The sequence below is a fragment of the Helianthus annuus genome, chromosome 8, assembly GCF_002127325.2.
Source record: "Helianthus annuus cultivar XRQ/B chromosome 8, HanXRQr2.0-SUNRISE, whole genome shotgun sequence".
NCBI lineage: Eukaryota > Viridiplantae > Streptophyta > Magnoliopsida > Asterales > Asteraceae > Helianthus > Helianthus annuus.
In genome coordinates, this window is record NC_035440.2 from 120502954 (window position 1) to 120524127 (window position 21174).

Genomic DNA, 21174 nt, shown 5'->3' on the forward strand with positions numbered 1-21174 from the left:
GGAGACACTACCTTTACGGTACAAAGTGTACGATCTTCACAGATCACAAGAGCCTCCAGCATATATTCAACCAGAAGGAGTTGAACATGAGGCAAAGGCGATGGGTCGAGTTGTTGAACGATTACGACTGCGAGATCAAGTATCATCCAGGGAAGGCAAATGTGGTCGCCGATGCCCTAAGTCGTAAAGAGAGAATCAAGCCCATAAGGGTTAGGGCTATGGAAATGATAATTCAAACCGACCTTTCCTCGCGCGTTCGTGCAGCACAGAAGGAAGCTCTCAAGGAGGGAAACCTTGAGGAAGAATATCTCCGTGGGATGGAGAAGATTTTGGTGCCAAACAGGGAAGGAACGTTGTGTTTTGAGAAAAGGATTTGGGTTCCTCTGTTTGGTGGTTTAAGAGAAGTTATTTTTGATGAAGCTCACAAGTCGCGGTACTCTATCCACCCTGGAGCGGATAAGATGTACCAGGATCTTAAAGATTATTACTGGTGGCCTAGGATGAAAGGCGATGTTGCTATTTACGTGAGCAAATGTTTAACTTGCGCCAAAGTTAAGGCGGAATACCAGAAGCCTTCGGGACTTCTGCAGCAACCAAAAATTCCCCAGTGGAAGTGGGAAGAAATCTCCATGGATTTTATTACGAAGTTGCCAAGAACGCCAAAAGGCCATGACACTATCTGGGTGATAGTGGATCGCTTAACAAAGTCAGCACACTTCTTACCTATCCGCGAGAAGGATAACACAAGCAAATTGGCTGAAATCTACATGAGAGAGATTGTTACACGCCATGGAGTACCTCTCTCGATTATTTCTGATAGAGATGGGAGGTTCGTATCGAGGATATGGCAATCCTTCCAGGAAGCTTTTGGCTCAAAGCTGAATATGAGCACAGCTTTTCACCCGCAGACCGACGGCCAAAGCGAGCGGACGATTCAGACGTTGGAGGACATGCTGAGAGCATGTGTGATGGATTTAGGCGGTAGCTGGGATAAGCATTTACCCCTGGTTGAATTTTCATACAACAACAGCTACCACACCAGTATTGGTGCCGCGCCATTCGAAGCGTTATATGGGCGCAAGTGCAGGTCGCCGCTCTGTTGGTCTGACGCAGGTGATAGACAATTGGTAGGTCCCGATGTAGTTCAGGAAACTACAGATAAGATTGCGCAGATCCGAGATCGCATTAGTGCGGCTCGTGACCGACAGAAGACCTACGCAGATCTGAAAAGGAAACCTCAGGAGTTTGAGGTTGGGGATATGGTTTTGTTGAAAGTATCACCCTGGAAGGGTGTGGCACGCTTTGGGAAGCGTGGGAAGTTGAATCCGCGCTACATTGGTCCTTTCAAGGTTTTGGAAAGAATTGGGACCGTAGCATACAAGTTGGATCTACCTGCCGAACTGAATAATGTTCACGATACATTTCATGTATCCAATCTGAAGAGAAGTCCAACCCAAGTTAACGTTGCCATTCCTACCGACGAAATTCATGTTGATGACACGCTCCACTTCGTTGAAGAACCTGTCGAGGTCACGGATTGGAAAGTTAACAAGACCCGCCGGAGCAGTGTCAAGCTCATCAAAGTTCGTTGGAATGCTAGACATGGTCCTGAGTTCACCTGGGAGCGTGAAGACCGAATGAAGGAGAAATACCCCCACTTATTTCCTGAGAACCCTGCTTCTACAAGCAGAATTTAAAATTTTGGGACGAAATTTATTTAACGGGGGGAGAATGTGACAACCCTCACAAAACCAGGTATCCGTACGACTTAATTAACTATTAATTGTTGCCTAATTACTGTGCTTAACTGAGATTTCTGATAGACTGCTACTTGATTGTTGATACTTGTACATATCTGAATCATACTTTGATTTTTCCGTCACTACATTATTACTTACTGAACTCTAGTGACAAACATGATGCACAAAAGCACAGTAGCATTTGGACGGATAACCTATTGAACATGCTGATATAGCCAGCATCAGGCAAACACTGCCTCTAAAGGCCTGAATGAGCCAGAAATATTTTACTACACCCATAGTGTGTGTAGGGATACAAGGGTTGTTAAATTGCGTCTCTAGGAATAAGATACAGAGATTGGATGTGCCTAAAACGTACTCTAAGCACGAAACACAGCACTTTTATCAACACACTAGCTTCTAGCTAATTGATAAAGTGCCAAAACATGAGGAAATATTCCTGACACTTTGCAGAATAAATTGTGTCGCTAAAAATATTATTTACGACGCTTAAAAGATTACTTAAGCACTTTAACGGATTACTATCCGACCGAACAACCGGACGATACCCGGAACATAAAAATATTTCCAGAAATATTATTGGTATTTTTCTGAGCCAGTTAGGGTCCCTGATTACCCTAACACCCGCTTTATAACGCGTCACGCAACTAACGGGGTTAAACTCTAAAAGTAACCGACTTAACCAAACTGAACTCTAACTAAACAATCAAGATCCAACCGGGTGACCCCCCCCCTTGGGCCGGTTTGGTCCCTTTGTAACTAAGGGTACAACTTTTGAATATTTTATTTGTGATTGTGGATATCTAGACGACATTGTAACCGATCGACGATAATCAAAATTTTTGTCTATAAAATCACCACATAACACACAAGATTTACACACAAATTTCACTCAACTCTCTCTCCCTCTTGCTCTCTCCCTCTCGGCCGAGACTACCCACACCCACACATCCATTGTCGAGTTCTTGTCTTGCCATTTCAAGCTCACACAAGTGTCGGGGATCACGTACGAAGAAGCTTGAAGCAAGCGGAAGTTGAAGGACCACGTTCATTTGCTTTTATCCACGCCATTTTCGACTAGATTCTTCCCTAGCCCCGAGCTAGAGGTATAACATTTAAAACTTGTTCTTGATAGTATCTAAAGTGGTTAAAAGGATTTTTAACGGTTAAAAGTCGGTAACCCATCTTTTGAATCTAAAAAGTCTACTAAAACTCGAATATCGTTGGATAAAAGGTCATGTCTTGTGTAAAAGTCGTAGTATTCGAATATGTTGGTTGTAGAGACCCGATCTACGATGTGGTGGCTCTTATCATCGTTTAACCCGACTTTGTTAAGATCATGTATCTTAACATAAGCTTGTTTCTAGCGGTACAAGGGTTAAAAGGTGAAACTCCACCACACGGGAAACATGAACTTGTGTAAAAGTGTTTTGGACATGAAAAATAGTATTTATAACGAGCCGATCTACGTATGTACAAGTGGTACATTCGTAGAACCAGTTGTCGAGAAAATCATGTTTTATAAAAGTTGGATAACATGCTAACAAATATGATTTTTATAAACTACAAGTGTATAAACACTTGTGAAACGAAAGATCCGACAAAATAACAATTTTTATAAAAGTTGTCGGGAAGTTGTAAAGAATGATTTGTTCCAAAAACGGGGTTTTTGCAAGACTAAACTATTTTATACGTAGATCCACTAAATATAAGGTGATCTACACTATAGTTTTCGGAAAAATTACAAGTTCATGTAATAATGCGATTTTACATACTAGTCTACAAGTTTGATTTGTTGAAACTTGTTTAATGTGTTGGAAATTGATTGGTTGATTTAAAGGAAATTGTTGAAGTGATTTTGAAAAAGAAAATGATACGTTTGATAGCGTGGCCACCTCCAGTTACAGGGGAAACTCTGGCGAAATTTTTCTAAAATCTAACACTTAGAATTATTTACAAGTGTTAGAGTTATCTTTGAAATGTTTTCAAAATATATTTCGCCATGACTTTATTTATTAAATAATCGGAGGTGGGATTTTCACAAAAACTAAACGTGATAAATATTTATTCGATAAATATATTTTTCACAACACTGTTTATGATTATTTTGTGAAAATGTATAAATATTATTTTTAGAGTAAAAATAATATTTACTAACTTTGTCGAACCCAAAATAATACAAACGCTTATACGACAAACATATAAGTTACAACGGTAATTACTATTACCACTAAATCGCCAAAACGTAACTTACGCCTTATACGGAAATATTCATAAATGCGGATATTGTCAACGTATTATTTTGGAAAGTATTATGTAAAGAGAAAATATATTATTTTTGAGAAAAATAATTATATTTTGGAATGAGAAATAAAATATATTAAGTGAGACTTAATATTATAAACACGCATGTATTAAATCCCCCATCCTTGGGAAGCAGATTTTCTACCAAGTATATACGCGGAACGGTTGTCTAACTGTTTCCCGAAAATGTAAACTATAAAGCTAAGACACGGCCATCCGTCTAATAGAATTAGCACATGTAGGTCGTTGCGCAGCAGTTGGATATTTGGATTACTTGGTATTGTGACGCACTCACTGTGAGTTCATGTCCCCCTTTTCTCTTAACTGTTTTCAGTTTTATAAACTGCGGGGGTGAAATACATGTTACAATGATTATGAATATGTTTATACATGGTATGCTTAGCGTAAGGAGGGTTACTTCTTAGATCATGTGAGTGGGTAGGCACAACTTGAGGCCATTAATCCTCGTAGTAGGACCGAGGGACAGGAGCGGTAGATCTATCTGGGTGTAGCGAGCCCAGCCCCAGGTCCAGCATAACGGACCTCGGGGTGACTTAGTGCCCGACGCATAAATCCGCTAGGTTTGAGTCATCCCTACTTGCACTTCACACATATCAATGGCCTTGCAAACCATTGGTGATCTCTGTTTCCTTATTTGCTACATACCAGGTTTTTGATAAAGATAAAGGTTTGTTTACGCACTTTCGCATGAACTCGCTCAACATTATTGTTGATTTTTCAACTTACATGTATTTCAGGAAACTAACGATCTGGCGCGGTATGGCTTGTTTTCCGCTGCATTAGGCCCGAGGTCATCCAGGGTTCGAGACTTGTGACTCTTTCCTGGACAAGTCACAGTCCCTGAACCATGTTTACTTTAAGTTTGCATTTGTAATGTTTAGACAAGTTATGGTTGTTGGGTGTTAACCCGTTAAGACAATGTTTTACTATTTTATTTTTAATGGATGATCTTGCATATTTTTAATTCATATAGCTTGTTATGATTAAGCTATGGTATTAAGAAGTCACACCAAAATTAACCACGCTTCCGCAAAGCCAGGGTGTGACACTATTTTCTCCACTCACCGTGAAATCGAACGGTTTCTTCATAGATTCCGTCCGGTTTCAAAGCTGGTTGAGGATTATGAGCAGTTGGTCGATGACATGATAGATAAAGATCTTGCAATGAAAGCCAGTGAAAAAAATGCGGAAACGTTGCATAATTCATTTAGTTTCTGTTTGGCACCTTCAATCTCCATTGCTTCATTAAAATTACGAAGCAAAGCCCATCAATGACACACGAATATGTGGTTTCAACGAATTGGTGTGATTTGGTAGTTATATAACGATAAGTTTAAACATTATATTGAATACAGGCCCGCAAAGCCCATCAACGACTGCGTGTTGTGGCCATTGAGACAACAACAGATAATGAACGAATCCAATATAGAGGACTTCTTGTTCCAAATGCAGTTGTAGGATCCGTACTTAAAGGTCTCTCTCTAAATAGGTGTGGTACACCTGCATCGTTGTTCTCGACGACGATAACCCTCCAGAAGAGGAAAAACACTACCATTGCGGTTGCTGTGAGCCCGAGGAACTTTTAATAAGCTGTCACAGTTGTCAAATTCGTTGCGTGCATTCATATTGTTTGACCAGTCACACCCCATCAATTTACATCCACTAACCGTACTATTATTACATCCGAGACGATTCAAGTAAGTCCTATGAAGCAAGTGTCTGTCTATTCAATTGAGGGGAATCATTGCATTACATCCCCGTTGAAAAACAGAATCACGGTCCTTTTCCTTCAATTTCCAGAACAGCCACCGGCAGTACCAGTTTGTTACTAGTGCGGTTGCCGTAAGCCTAAGGAACTTTTAATAAGCTGTTACAGTTTTCAAATTCGTTGTGTGCATTCATATTGTTGAGACAATAACTGATAATAAACGAATTGTTGGACTTCTTGTTCCAAATGCAGCTGTAGGATCCGTACTTAAAGGTCTGTCTCTAAAAGATGCAACTTTACGACACATTTACCTTAATCACATCTTCCATGGAGTCACAGATCTGACAATAGGGCCCACGGATCTTATGCCCACCCGAGACCAACCTCTGGATTACACGTTCTCAGAAATCAATTTTGGGTCACGTGTTAAATGATAATATTAAAAACCGACCATCTTTCACCAAGAAGGATAACGCAAACAAGTTCTCCGCAGTTTGTAAGGTTTGTAACAAGTTTGCCGCTAATTGTACTAGATCTTGTTTGTTGTCTATGTATTTGTATTGAGCCAATGAACACTGTACACTAATCGGAACACGCTGCTTAAATCGGAGGATGAGTTGATTTGATTGTGAACTAGATAAGAAGGATGAGATCGGAACACGACAAAATTAACCAACCGTCTTCAACACTCGCGGTACAACCAGGAATTACAAACCGCAACCGTTTTTTACTATGGGAACAGTGGCTATGGGAAATACGCAATCGTTTGTAACTATGGGAATGGTAGCTATGGGAAACACAAGTTTTCTTTTTGAGCATGATGGATGTCCGTTATCTCAACGCTTCTCCTTACATTACTGATCTGGAATTGGAGAACCGTTGTGCATTTGCTTACTGATTGTTGAAAAGATTTGTTGAAATCGTACTGTTACCCCCAGCAATTTACATCCACTAACCATACTGTTATTACATCCGAGACGATTCAAGTAAGTCCTATGGAGTCACAAATCCAACAATAGGGCCCACGTATTTTAGAGTTTTTAAGCATATTTTCGCATATTTCTGCGTATTTTAACGTACGTTGACGTATCTTAGCATATTTTTATGTATTTTTACAAATAAGTTATTATTCGTTAAAAATTACAAATTAATCAATATAATGCATTGTCTTGGCGTATCGTGTCGTATTGTATCACATTTTTAACTTAATATCGTATTATCGCATATCGTGTCGTATTGTATCACATCTTTATTATTTTTATATCGTTAAGTATCGTATTATAGCGTATCGTGTCGTATAACATTTTTAACTTAATATCGTATTATAGTGTATCATGTCGTATCGTATCACATCTTTATTATTTTTATATCGTTAAGTATCATATTATAGCGTGTCGTGTCGTATGGTATCGCATCACATCTTTATTATTTTTGTTTCATTAAGTATCGTATTATAGTGTATCGTATCGTGTCGTATCATATTACATTTTTAACTTAATATCGTATTATAGCATATCGTGTCGTATCGTATCGTATCGTATCACATCTTTATTATTTTTATATGGTCAAGTATCGTATTATAGCGTATCGTGTCGTATCGTATCACATTTTTAACTTAATATCGTATTATAGATTGTACATAACCAAGCATACCAATCTAAACAGTTAAAATAAACAATCACAAATACAAATAAACTGAAACTGCAAATTTAATTACATAATAAGTTTGTACATACACAGGACATCGTTCAAAATACATAAACCGTCAAAATACAAGAAAAGTACAACGATCCTAAACCTATGGATCCTGAGTGGTGCTTGAGGGCCCCGCCCCTTGATCGCGTTATGGACGATTTCGATTAAATATATAAATAATCTATATATACAACATCTTAGGTTTTGATGCTCGTTACGGACCTACGCGCGTTACGGACGTCTTCGACTATATAATATGAACATTATATGTCACACCCATTCGATAGCGGAAGTGCACGGTGTGAACTTGATTAATTTTCATCGCATACGATATAAGTAGACTACATGATTAAAAACATACAATGTTCATCCATTAACATAATTAAGAAATACACACCATAAGCTGTTTACAAAACAAGACAACGTAAGTTATAAGTTTTTACAAAAGACTAGTTTGACATAAGAGTTAAATGCCCGGATAGTCCCTGTGGTTTGGCATTTTTTCACCTTTAGTCCCTAACTTTTTAAAATTACCTCTATAGTCCTCAACTTTTTCAATTTAGTTCTCGGTTAGTCCCTGGTGTGGATGGTTGTTAGTTTTATCAGTTAAGTTGGTGTAAAATGACTATAATGCCCTTAAGTAAAACAAAATGAAATAATTAAGTATTATATATAATACCAGCCACATATCTCTCTCTACTCTCTCCCTTTGTCTTTCTACTCTCTCTCCCTCCTCCTTTGAAAAACCATCACCACAACCACCATCACCTCCACCTCCACAGTGGCCATCACCTCTCAGCCGCCACTACCACCATCACTGCCAAAACCAGCATCGCCTCCATCATCAGTGTTTACGAACTTTATTTCAAAACTGTAACACAACAAAAATATACAGATCCATCCATCATATTTACACGTAAGGAAATAGGCCCCAGTTGGATTAAAGTAAACTGTGTGACTAAAGTCATTCAAGCATCTCTATTCACCACCAGGCCCCTCAAAACCACTTGCTAGGGGTAAATTTGTCCTTTTAGTTCATTTTGGTCTCTAATCAAACCTGTAATCACCAAATTCAACGTTGTGTCTTGCTAGAGGATCAAGATCACAGCTTTGACCACAGAGTCTCAATGAGAAATTGATTCAAATGAGCTCGTTCTGTGTTCTCTCTCTCTAGATATACATATACATATAAGAATCTCTCCCTCTAAAATCACCTTCATCTCTCTCTCTCTCTAACTACTTTTCAAAAATCTTTCATTTCCCCTTACCTAATTAACAATTTCAGTTGAACACAAAAATAAAAACAGAAGCTCACACACATCAAAACTCCAACAAAATGGTAGTGGGTAGGATGAAATGGAGGCTACTTCCACCACAATCATCCAACAAATTCAAAGTCAAGATCACCATTCGGCACCTTCAAGGTTTGCTTCAAGATTCTGCAAATGCAGCTGCAGATGGTGGTGGTCAAGATGTTTCGAAATTGGCTATTGAAGTTGTGTGGAATTGGGGTTGGGTTAGGGTAATGAAGGTGGGCCTATAAAAATAATATTTATTTTAATGCTTTAATTTATTATATTTAACTAGTAAGGGTACTTTAGTCATTTCATACATATTTAACTGGACAAACTAACTGACATCCATTCCAAGGACTATCCGGGAACAAAATTGAAAAAGTTGGGGACTATAGAGGTAATGTTAGAAAGTTAGGGACTAAAGTTGAAAAACGACCAAACCACAGGGACTATCCGAGCATTTAACTCTTGACATAATTTAGAAATTTAAGGCTTTGCTTCTTATATCCCATTGAAGATGAAATATATGGAACAAACCCCTTCAAAAGGATGACATCGTTAACTTGATAAACCAAAAGCTTCTTGTGAATCGACAGCACCAAGATCCAATCATTTACCTAAAATACATGTAAGTTTTGAAAACATCAACAAAAGTTGGCGAGTTCATGTATTTTGTGTGAGCTCCAATTAAATCTTAAAACATCTGAGAGTTCGTATATAACAATGTGGTATGTAAAGCGTCTATGAACAGATCATTAATGTTTTGCAAGGACATTAATATGTGTGCCGACATAGGAAGCACTCAACCTTAGAAAATTTCCTCCGGTCCACCCGGTTGGGACAATAAAAGCACTACATGCGGCCACACAAGGACCCATGAGTGGGGCTCGCTACACTTGATAGATCTATCACTCTTGCTCCCCAGTCTTATACAAGATTAATGGCGCTTAAGAGAGACCCTATTCACACATGGTCTAACAGTTCATTCCCTAGCTAAACCATACCATCGAGACATGTATTTCCCCCCGAGAGTTATAAAATAGAAAACATTTAAGAGAAAAGGGGGACATGAACTCACAACTTTGCGTCTAGAGAGAGATAGTACAAGCAACGGGTTTCCAAATGTGTGAGTCAACTTACAAGTGTTCTACCTCATTAGGCACTTTGGTCTCTTCTAGACCTCCTACTCGTTGCTCATCTTGAATGTTATTATATTCGTTTTACTTTTGGAACACTTGTGTATTGTTAGTAACATGTTGGCATTTGTTTTCATGTATATATATATATATATATATATATATAGAATTGCGCTAAAATAAGAACCACCTCCAGTTGTAAGAACCGTGAGAACTACTTGATCCGGGGCGAGTTGGATCAAAATTTTTTTCATAAACTTAGATGCGTGTATTATAAACACATTTGTAAAAAAAATTCAAAAAAAAAATGTCGTGTGTGTAGTTTTGAGCATCACAAGTTTGTGTTTACGGTTACCGTAAATTTTCCGGTAAGATTTACGGTATCCCGTAAGCACAAACTTGTGGTGCTCAAAACTACACACACGACATTTTTTTGATTTTTTTTACAAATGCGTTTATAATACACGCATCTACGTTTATGAAAAAAAAATTTGGTCCACCTCGCCCCGTACGGTGTAGTTCTCACGATTCATACAACTCGAGGTGGTTCTCATTTTAGCGGTCCCCTATATATATATATATATATATATATATATAGGGAGAAGATCATGCGAGAACCACCTCTTATTGCGAGAACCGCGAGAACCAATGTGAACACAACAAAAAATGCCTAAAAATAGCTAAAAATCACACAAATTTTTTTTTATAATATTTTTTATATAAAAATCGCTACTTTTCGAAGCCAAAAAAAAATTTAAACAAAAAAAATTTTTTTTGCCACTAAAAGTAGCGATTTGAGCATAAAAAATATTAAAAAAAAATCTAGATTTTTTTTGATTTTTTTAGATTTTTTTTAGATTTTTTTAGGTTTTTTGGGGGTTTAGTTTTTATCATTTTAGCTTGGGGGGGGGGGGGAAGGGGTTTAGGTTTTTGGGGGTGGGGGAGGGGGGGTTTAGGTTATTTTTTTTTGGGGGGGGGGGGGGGAGGGGTGGGGGTTGGTTTTTTTAGCTATTTTAGGTTGTGTTCACATTGGTTCTCGCGGTTCTCACAATAAGGGTGGTTCTCGCATGAGCCCCTCCCTATATATATATAGGGTCAGGGTTTAGAGAAAACAGTGGAAAGTGTGAGAACGGTGAGAACGCTTATGGATCGTCCGATCAAAACAATCTATGGACTAGATTGGCGCGGTGGCGTTTTCGTAAATAACACCAATTCTATTAAGTGGACGCGCTTCATTAAAGGTAAAAGGGTCTTTACACTTCTATACCAAAACGCCAAACTAATTAATAAAACGCCATTACGGGCCAAAGCACATCCCTATATAAACAAAACATCTCAGACATAAAAACAACCCCCCCCCCCCCCGAACCTGAAACGCCATAATAAAGGATGCCACAAAAAATATATCAAACCACAATAAAGGATGCCACAAAAAATATATCAAACCACAATAAATGATGCCATAAAAAATAAGCATCTTCTAAAGACGGGCGTTATGTAGGAAAATAAGGATCTACATAAGGTATTCAAAACAGGTTCAAAACGTCAAAAAGATTAAAGTAGAAGAGGCTGATGACAGTGAAGATTTGGATGAGAAATTAGATTATAATTTTTATTTTTTTTTTCGTTTTCTATTGTTTGTTATCTAATTCTCTGTTGTTTATTATCTAATTCTCTACTAATAAAAAAATTGAGTAAAAAACGCCTAAAACTACAAACACCAAAACGCCTGATAGGGTGAAAACTATAAGAACGGATGCTAGCAAGCACATTGTTGCTATATAAAACGCCAAACAACGCCAAACAAAGTATTACCGGAAAAAGCAACACTAATTGATAGATGAAATTGAACGAAACAATAATTGCAAAACAGTAAATGGAAGAGACGGTAACATTATTGCCAAACATTTATTATATTAAAAACCACTACATGGAAAATTGAATTTATTTATCTTTTCAAAACGCCATAATTGCCTGTCACATTTTAGGCCTGCATCCAACATGGCACAACACTTGATAGAAAAAAATATAAACATCAAGAAAACTGATGTTTTTTACATTATAGGCATGCATCCTACTTGGCACAACAATCAAAGCCATACTTAGTTAAGACGCCAAAATATTTACTATGATCCTGATCTAAAAACAATAAGAACGCCGCGTATTTGTTAAACGCCAAAAAATGGAAAGGTGATGTGACACGCGTTTAAAAAAAGAATATGAAAGGACAAAAAAGCCCTTCCACCCTTCTCTATGTCGCGTGACACGTGTTAGGCCAGGATGCGTTCTCACCGTTCTCACACTTTTGGCCATTTTCTCCTGATCCCGTTTATATATATATATATATATATATATATATATATATATATATATATATACTTTGCATTTCATGTGTGTACGAACGGGCCTCGCCCTTCGTGAGTCTTTATGCCTCGCACGATCATAAGTGAGAGTCTCCGTGATCCACACGGCTTACTTGGTTCTGAGTGATATATATATTTTTCAAATATATATTTTTAAATTTAGTGAACCTCGTTCACTTGTGAGAATATGTTCAAGTCAAGAATGTATAATTGTTTCGCAAGTATAACTGTATACTTCTTATAGATAAAAGTGTTTAAAATATTTATTCTTAACATCGTGAATACGTTGATGTCCGTGTACAGTATCTTTTTGAGAATACACTTCAACAAGTGTGAGTACCTTACTTTGTATTTGCGTATTTTATACGTGTACGTATCCCGTATTTAACGTGTAGGTATACCATATTATACATGTAGGTATACCGTATTTATACGTGTAGGTATACCATATTTATACGCGTGGGTGTATCATATTTATACGTGTGGGTACACTGTACTATACGTGTAGGTATACCGTATTTATATGTGTAGATATACCGTATTTATACGTGTAGGTATGCCGTATGTATTCGTGTATATGTACATTCCTTGTATTTAAAGTGTATTTTTACAATATATATATATATATATATATATATATATATATATATATATATATATATATATATATATATATATATATATAGAGAGAGAGAGAGAGAGAGAGAGAGAAACGGGATCAGGAGAAAACGCTCAAAAGTGTGAGAACGGTGAGTACGCATTCTGGCCCAACACGTGTTACGTGGCATAGAGAAGGGCACATGGGCTTTTTTGTCCTTTCATATTTCTTTCTTTAAACGCGTGTCACATCCCGTTTCCATTTTTTGGTGTTTAATAAATACGCGGCGTTTTTATTGTTTTTAGATCAAGATCATAGTAAATATTTTGGTGTTTTAAGTATGTTTTGGCGTTTTTATTGTTTTTAGATCAGGATGCATGCCTATATTGTAAAAAACATCATTAATTTTCTTGATGTTTATTATATCAAGTAGGATACAAGTCTATAATGTAACAGGCAATTATGGCGTTTTGAAAAGATAAATAAATTCAATTTTCCATGTAGTGACTTTTAATATAATAAATGTTTGGCAATAATGTTACCGTCTCTTCATTTTATGGTTTAGCAATTACTGTTTCATTCAATTTTCATCTGAATTAGTGTTGAAACATGGTTTTTGTCACGGTATTTTCGGTAGCAAAACGATCACAATTGCCCTATTGCTACCATTTTGCAACCGAAAATACGGTGGCAAAAACACCCCAGATGTCACCAAATTGCCACCACTTTTGTATTTTGCTACCATATTTTTGCCACCACAAAAATGGTCAAAAATATTTGTGACCGCCCTATATTTGTTACAGGGTTGCGACCGTGCCTTTTGTTACCAAGTTGCCATGGTTTTTTTGCCACCATTTAGCAACCGCTTACATTGAATACTTATTAAATATTTGCTACCATTTAGTGACCGCATTGATTTTTGCCACCATACATATTTACCCGCTCACATTTTTTTGTTTTTACAGAGGATTTTTAATCAAATGACACTTAAGTAAAATTACATAATTATACAATACTCCAATAAAGTTACAACATCCCAAAATTATATAAAACATTTCTATTTCAATTTTCCCAGTTTCAAAATCATATACAACATTTTAATAAAAATTCTAACTAAAACATCAAATAACCAAAATTATCGAAACATTCAAAACATCGAAACAATCAAAACAATCAAATAACCAAAATTATCTTCGAACCGTAGCTGTTAACATAGCTTAAATTTGTGACATTCTATTGAGCATAGCATCTTCATCCACATTATCTTCTTTTTTTATTTCAGCCATAAGCACCGCAATAATTCCATCTAACCTTTCTATTTCTTCATCTTTTTTCCTTAACGAGCTCCTTGATAACTAAGCAACTTCAACTTTTCAATCTACAAAACAACCAATGAATAAAATCAAGAAGTCAGAATTAAAAAAAAAATACATAACGGGTCAAGTTGGTTGAGGAAGTAAAAAATCCAATTGAAAGTTACATAACCCAAATCGATTCTTAAATAAAATGCCAAATTATCTTGATGAAATATATAAAAAATATATCATGTACCGACAAATTCTTGGAATATTTCTCGTCCATGAAAATATCTTGTGTGTGACCGACCGTTATTTGGTAATTGGATCATCCTAAATAAAAGTCGCCTGGATCTAGTAATGAGAGAAATTTCGCTGCGAAAGTAACAAGCTTTGGTGTTAAAAAACATAAGCCAAAAGAAACTTCTTCCACTCGCCATAAAACACTAGCAAAAACGATTCAATAATAAAAAAAGTTATATCTGCAAGGAAATAAATAGTGCTCGACTTGCAAACATATAGTTGTCCATATATTGTTGAATTTCTAGATATGCAGAATGTAAATTTTAAAGAAACTTGAGTATGAGAAAAAAAGGAAATTTTGCTTTTCAACAAATTATAATGAATTTGAACATAGTTAAGTTAGAAGTTAACTATCTCATGCAAAATATTCCGAATAAAAAATGACATATTCACCCTTAAAAACAAAAACTTCCATTTGGGAAATGTGACATTATGTATTAATTATAATATTCTTAAGTATACTAAATTACTAATTATTTAAATCTTGGGCATATATGGAAGCCATATAGTAGTAGACTATGCTTATGGCATAGCTGAGTCTTCAAAGACTTACCATTGATGTATTCCCAGGTGCCATCTTCAAAGTGACGAACCCACTAGCATAACTAAATGCTATATTAGTGTTTTCATATTTTGTCTCTTTTTTATCAGGCAGAGTCTATACCGTAAATGTGTATTAACAACAAAAGGATTTAAGTTCACTTACCTGGTTATTACGAATCGATGATGAAACTGTAAAATTATTTTGATTAGAGACAAAGTGTGTTCACTAAACCACCACACCGGCTTGCAAGAAACTCTTAGAACTTGACACCATAGTTTACAGATTTTAAAATTATATTCCCCTGTAATGAGACTACAGTTTCTGCAGATACAAAAACCTCGTAAATTAAGTGAAATAGTGAAAATAACTCTAAGTGATTTGCAGCTGATTATGACTGCTGACTGTAACAAGAACAAGAAGTTATATTCACAAAACATGTTCATGTGCTACTCATACACCAATAACCGTAATCTATCTCAGCTATATAGTTATATACAGATATATTACATTGGAAACTGTATAACACTAACCCCAGCAGCTTCAGATTCCATAAAACATGAAATACGAGGCTCCTCGTGAGATGGGACTAGAAATCTAGGTATATCCACGTAATCAGTGGCGAATACTTTACTACCAAAGTGGGTCTTTATTAAATCGACAACACTCTGCCAGAAAGAAAGGGAGAAAAAGGTTGACTGTTGATATCATATAGCAATGATTGAAAGTTAACGCTAACAAATTTGTCAGCTATTATAGGCAAGCATTTATATTAATATTATACTGACCTTCGTATCAGAAAAGTCTCCAACAACAACAATGACAGCCATATTCTGCAAATTGTACCATTTTGTGTATAATCGATTTACGATTTCAGGAGAAACTGTCCGGATCACTTTCTCTAATCCAATTGGTAAGCGGTCAGCATACTGCGATTGACAATTGATATTCATAAAATGAGATATTGAACCAGAAACAGCTATAGTGCATAACATACAAACTATCCTAACCTGAATATTGAACCATATAAACTCTTTCGGGTTTAAGCGTATTCGGGTTTGGGTTCATTGGGGTTGGCTCTAAGTCAGTTTCGGGAATCAGGTAAAAAGAATAGCCCTACTCTACTGAAACAAGATTAGGGTCACGACTTATAAGGGATCGTGTTACATCGAGAGGCTTAGCAATAATTCCATGTAAAATAAATTGACTTATCTAAAACCATTGTCTTATTACTTCGCTTTTTCATTGTTTTATGTCTATAAAAACTCTAAATCACTTCCACTAAACGCCACAAAGTTCATAACAGACCTGCAAAAAGTCAAACATACTTCTATTTGATACAACACTAAGTCGGTCCTTGGCTTAAACAATATACTTCGACTAAATCTTACCCAATTCATATTTTCTTAAATATTTGTGATATTTATTAAAAAAAAAGTTCTCGCTTCTCACCATGTTAAAGTAAAGTTGTCATCATCGAGACCATACTCAAAAGACGAGCAAAAACGAAGTTCAGACACACCTCAGTTTACATTAGCAACAACAAAATTCTAATGGGAGACCGTATTCTAGTCGCACTTATAACTATTAACTTTTTAACTAAAGCTTGATCACTTATTCACTTGATGACAATTTGATATATGATTCAAATGAAGTGGAAATAACACATCACCCTCTTCTATTGGTCCCCTTTTATCTCTCTATGTCAACAAAGCACAAAGAACAAGCTAGATTGCATATTATCCTAAAACTGATAACTACTTCATCAAACCATCCACTAACAAAGCATATAATGGAATTATCCCTTTGTAGGCCAAAAGTCAGTCATGACACAAAAATAGATCAATAAACCAGTCAAAGTAAATCCAAACCACACAACCATCCCAGTCAATCCATACTCATAATACACGATCAAGAAAATGTTGACAAAAAGTCAAAACAAATAATGAAAATTTTACCTGCCAGCAACAGTGGCATCATAAGTAAAAACAACAAGAAACTTCCCAGGGTGTTGTTCATCAGGTTCAACTTTCAAAGTTTCTTTCTTGAGATTAACATCATTCCTAATAGTAACCGCCTTTTGGTGATCAACATAAGGTGTAGGCGAGTGCATCGCAGGCCCACAAGGGTACCTCCCACCCACCATCGCCTGAGCGGCAGGGTCCACCGGCACACGGTGGTGGTGATCGTACGGAGCAGGTAACGGTGCTGCCGGCGGCGGCGGCGGGTAGTATGCTCCGGTGGGGTATTGGTAATAAGTGGGATGAGGGGCAGATGCATTAGGGTTAGGGTTAGGGTATTGGGAAGGGTAGGGTGTGGCTGCGGCGAATACGTATCGATTGGCGTTGATCTCCGGCTGTGGTGGTTGCGGCGGTGGTGGTGCAGGGTGGTTCCACCTCTGCTGCCGCTGTGTCTTCGCCGGGTTAGCTCTGTTTTTTTATCAAGATAAAAAATTGAGATGGGGAATAAGAAGCATTGAGAAATCATGATATGGGTTAGCTCTGTTTTTTATCAAGATCAAAAATTGTAAAATCAAGAAGAAAAGAAAGATCAAAAATGGTGGGGGTGGGGGGGGGGGGGGGTGGTTTGTGTGCTTTTTGTGAAGAATAGAGAGAGAGAGAGTTGGTGAGTGTGTTGTGAAGAATTATATAATACTCTAATTTTTAACATTTCTAGGCATAAGAGGTTGTATATTGTGCTTAGTTTGTGGTTTATGCTTTGTGATGTTGTACGTACAAATTGTTGATGCACGATTTTGCTATCTCCTGCCACATCTACCTTTTTTCTTCTTTTGTTTTCATTTTACCTATACAAACCCTAGAGAGAGATAGAGACAGAGTTAGAGTTAGAGAGAAGTGCGATGGTGAAGGTGCTTGTCCATTGCCTCCTACCGGCCATTCGGCTCCGGCATGTGTGAGCAACGTGTCTACCTCCTCTCTGCCTCAAGTACACGTCGCAACAGAGAACGAAAATTTGAAAGAGAGAAAGAATAGTTGGTATTAGAGACAGAAAGAGCCGGTGCAGTTGTTGGCTGTAATAGTTGGAAGGCCGACGGTGAGGGTAGTGGTTGGGTAGTTTAGGGTTCCGATTGGGGTTGTGTTGGTAGTGGAGAGCTAGGGTTGAAGTAAGATACGAAAAGCGTCAACGCATAACTTTCATCAGATACCCTGCCTCAATCCTCTCCGGTGTACAGCCGGCAACCGTTTCCACCTCCGACCGTCCACCGCTGCAGCGCCGTCTACGCGCCACTTTTGCAGCCGTCCACCACTCCAAATCTCTCTCACTCTCTCAGGTGTGTTATAATTTGTTAATATTATATTATACTAGGGTTGTGATTGTGTTTGATTTTGTTTAGGTTGGTGAAATCATTGGTTGTTTTGTGAAGAAAGGTTTCTCTTTGAAAGGAATAACATTTACATGATTAACTTGTGATCTTCATTGTTACTCATGTGTTCGGCTTATAATCCAGTAATCCTTGGTAATTTAGGTCAGTACGTGGGAATTTGGAAGATTAGTAGAAATCATTCAACATAATCAGCAGTGGTAATGCTTCTGAACATAGTCACGCCAATATTAGAACATAGTTAAATTTATGTTTTTTAAATTCTTCTAAACAGGGTTTGAAATGTCATCAATTAAAGATATTAAGGAAGTGGAAAGATGGCGGTCGGGTTAGCCCAGGTTGCAAATATATCCGGATAGGACCTGGAAAACATAGCGAAAGGGTAACACTTTAGTTTAATTATATGCATTTACATTTGCAATGTTTTTACTACATTTGTAAGCTTTTAAAGTTTCCAACCTGCAGAAATTCTTTTATCAAAGTATGCCAAGTTAAATAAAAATACACACAAGTTTGATAATTCTTTTTTTTTGGTAAAGTCAATCGATAAGATATCTACTTTGTGTAAACTGTCCTTCTGTATGACTAGACACCTGAGGAAGCTACTGTCTCTTGCTATGCTTTTTAATTGTTCTTATCTTCCTTTCATATATTATATTATTATTATAACTATTTTACATGATGGTTGCAGATAAGCGGTTATAAAGACTTACAGCCCTCGATTGGTGAAAATTTGTCGTCTCTTTAGTATCTTGAACCAAACAGTGAAGTCATGGTAGTATCGTACGTATGCAAATTTAACCTTTATAGATTACTAACAATTAAATCATGCTCTTAAATTTTAATTTTCCAAAAGTTTAGGGTTCAAAACACTTGATTATAGAGGTCTTAACTGACTTGTGTTCATGAGTTAGCGGGTCGAATTTAAAGAATAGGTTAAACGGGTTGACCTAGCGGGTTCAACTTATTTAGCTAAATGTGTCCATGGAGTTCGACTCTAAAGCGACCTGGACCCATTTAAACTAAACCACGTAGCTAAAGTGCTAAACCCCTACTCTTAATCGAGTGGGAAAACAAAGTAGTTACTCGACTTTAAACCTTTTACCTGGCTTATTATTGCATACCAGCAGTTAGTCATTTAATGTTGCAAAAAAAGATATTAAGTTATTTGCGTGTTATTTTTATAGGCAGTATGACCTGCAGCAGAATTGTTGAGGAATAGGTCTAGAGTGTCAAGCTTATCTTGGGAGAACTGGAAGAGTTTCCAAGGCTTTGTTTTGTAGAATCTTTCTTTATGTCTCCTGGTTGTTTTTGTTCCCTGCTGTTTTTTCCAGCCTCACTTAGTTCCTTGCTAAGTTGGGTTTGTTTTGATGTATAAAGTTCCTTTTTGCTACTAAAGAAACAAGAATGTCATTGGGCTGCTACTGTAGCATTGAGTTTTGATATCACCATTGGTATTTAGCCCAGTTGTAGAGTTGCATTCTCACACCTATACCATAACTACAATAACCAACACTAAATGTCCACTAGGTTTGTCTGTATTTTCATAACTTAAAATCTTTTACGTCCACTAGGTTTATTTCTATGTTTCATCACTTAAAGATCTTTTACATTTTCCAATTAAGTTAAGTTGGAGGATAATTAGATGTGATTTGGATTTTTGATGAAGAAGGATGTTTCTTCACCTATTTCTGCACATATGGCATGTATTTTTGCCTATGTTTTCATTTGTTATATTTCATATGGATGGTCTATTCGAAATGTCATCAATTAAGGAGTTCGTTTATACACATAAACGTCGTACCGTTGAATAACACTTTATAGCGATTATGCTTACGTCTTGATTTCTAAGCCTCCCGGCCGCATCGCGGCGGGTGCTTCCATCTAGTTGATTTTGAAACGCGATCCACTAAAAAATAACCCGGTCTATTTGAATTTTTAGAATAAAATGTTCACAATTAATAAATACCTTTTTATTTTTGGTGTTTTTGCGTATTTTTTCCGTATATTGCCACCGAAAATAAAAAGGTGGGAAAAATTGCAACTACTTTGCTACCATATCATGATAAATACACTTATTTTCATTTCCGTGACAAATCGGTGGCTAAATTTGCTACCATTTTTTTTCGTTAGCAAAGTTTGGTCACAATTGCCCAATTTTCTAGTAGTAACTTTGTTTGGAGTTTTTGGGTTTTAAAGCAATATCGTGCTTTGCTAGCATCCGTTCTCAGTTTTCACACTATCAGGCGTTTTGGTGTTTGTAGTTTTTGGCGTTTTATACTCAATTTCTTTTTATTAGTACAGAATTAGATAATAATCAACAGAGAATTAGATAACAAACAATAGAAAATGAAAAAAAAATTAAAAATTATAATCTAATTTCTCATCCAAATCTTCACTGTCATCAGCCTCTTCTACTTTAACCTTTTTAGCGTTTTGAACCTGTTTTTGAATACCTTATGTAGACCCTTATTTTCCTACATAACGCCCGTCTTTAGATGATGCTTATTTTTTGTTGCATCCTTTATTGTGTGTTGATATATACTTGTTTGATGACATGTTGAAGATCAACGCCTACTCTAATGTATTGATCCCTTCATGCCATCAATATATCTATCAAGAACAAAGTGACATGATGACATATCAGTGTCATCAGTCTCTTTTTCTTGAATATTTGTCCATCTCATTCAGCAAAAACATATAGAGATACCCACCTCAGAGAAGAATCTATTTAGTGAAACTTCATTCAGAACAATACTCAATATAGAAGAAACGAGGTTCCGCATCTGTGGCTTTTTTAACTATTTTTTTG

At 36.7% G+C, this 21174-nt stretch overlaps 2 protein-coding genes and 1 long non-coding RNA gene across 5 annotated transcripts; 1 reads left to right on the top strand and 2 right to left on the bottom strand.

The window, feature by feature from the left end:
- Nucleotides 1-13904: 13904 nt before the first annotated feature.
- On the bottom strand, nt 13905-17121 carry LOC110868180. Of its 3 annotated transcripts, XR_004863893.1 has the most exons (7): nt 16988-17121; nt 15808-15952; nt 15530-15687; nt 15185-15343; nt 15032-15083; nt 14432-14550; nt 13905-14258 (listed from the first exon to the last, which is right to left on the bottom strand). XR_004863893.1 is itself a non-coding variant. In XM_035975795.1 (6 exons), exons 2-6 carry the CDS (start codon nt 15847-15849, stop codon nt 14254-14256), a joined length of 483 nt encoding a protein of 160 aa, XP_035831688.1. In that variant the 5' UTR covers nt 15850-15952; nt 16988-17121; the 3' UTR covers nt 13905-14253. The 3 variants fall into 3 exon arrangements, 2 of the variants coding, with proteins under 2 accessions (XP_035831688.1, XP_035831689.1); XM_035975795.1 differs by lacking the exon at nt 15032-15083; XM_035975796.1 differs by lacking the exon at nt 15032-15083 and having other exon boundaries at nt 15808-15948; nt 16978-17117.
- Nucleotides 16974-17456, bottom strand: LOC110868181 (probable E3 ubiquitin-protein ligase LOG2; the record flags this gene model as incomplete). The annotated part of the gene is made up of 1 exon (XM_022117289.1): nt 16974-17456. A coding segment is annotated over one exon (483 nt), but the record flags the coding sequence as incomplete, so codon positions are not given.
- Nucleotides 17457-18641: 1185 nt separating this feature from the next.
- LOC118480857 lies at nt 18642-19778 on the top strand. The gene is made up of 3 exons (XR_004863894.1): nt 18642-18744; nt 19054-19145; nt 19550-19778. It is a non-coding gene; the product is annotated as an uncharacterized LOC118480857 (long non-coding RNA).
- Nucleotides 19779-21174: the final 1396 nt, after the last annotated feature.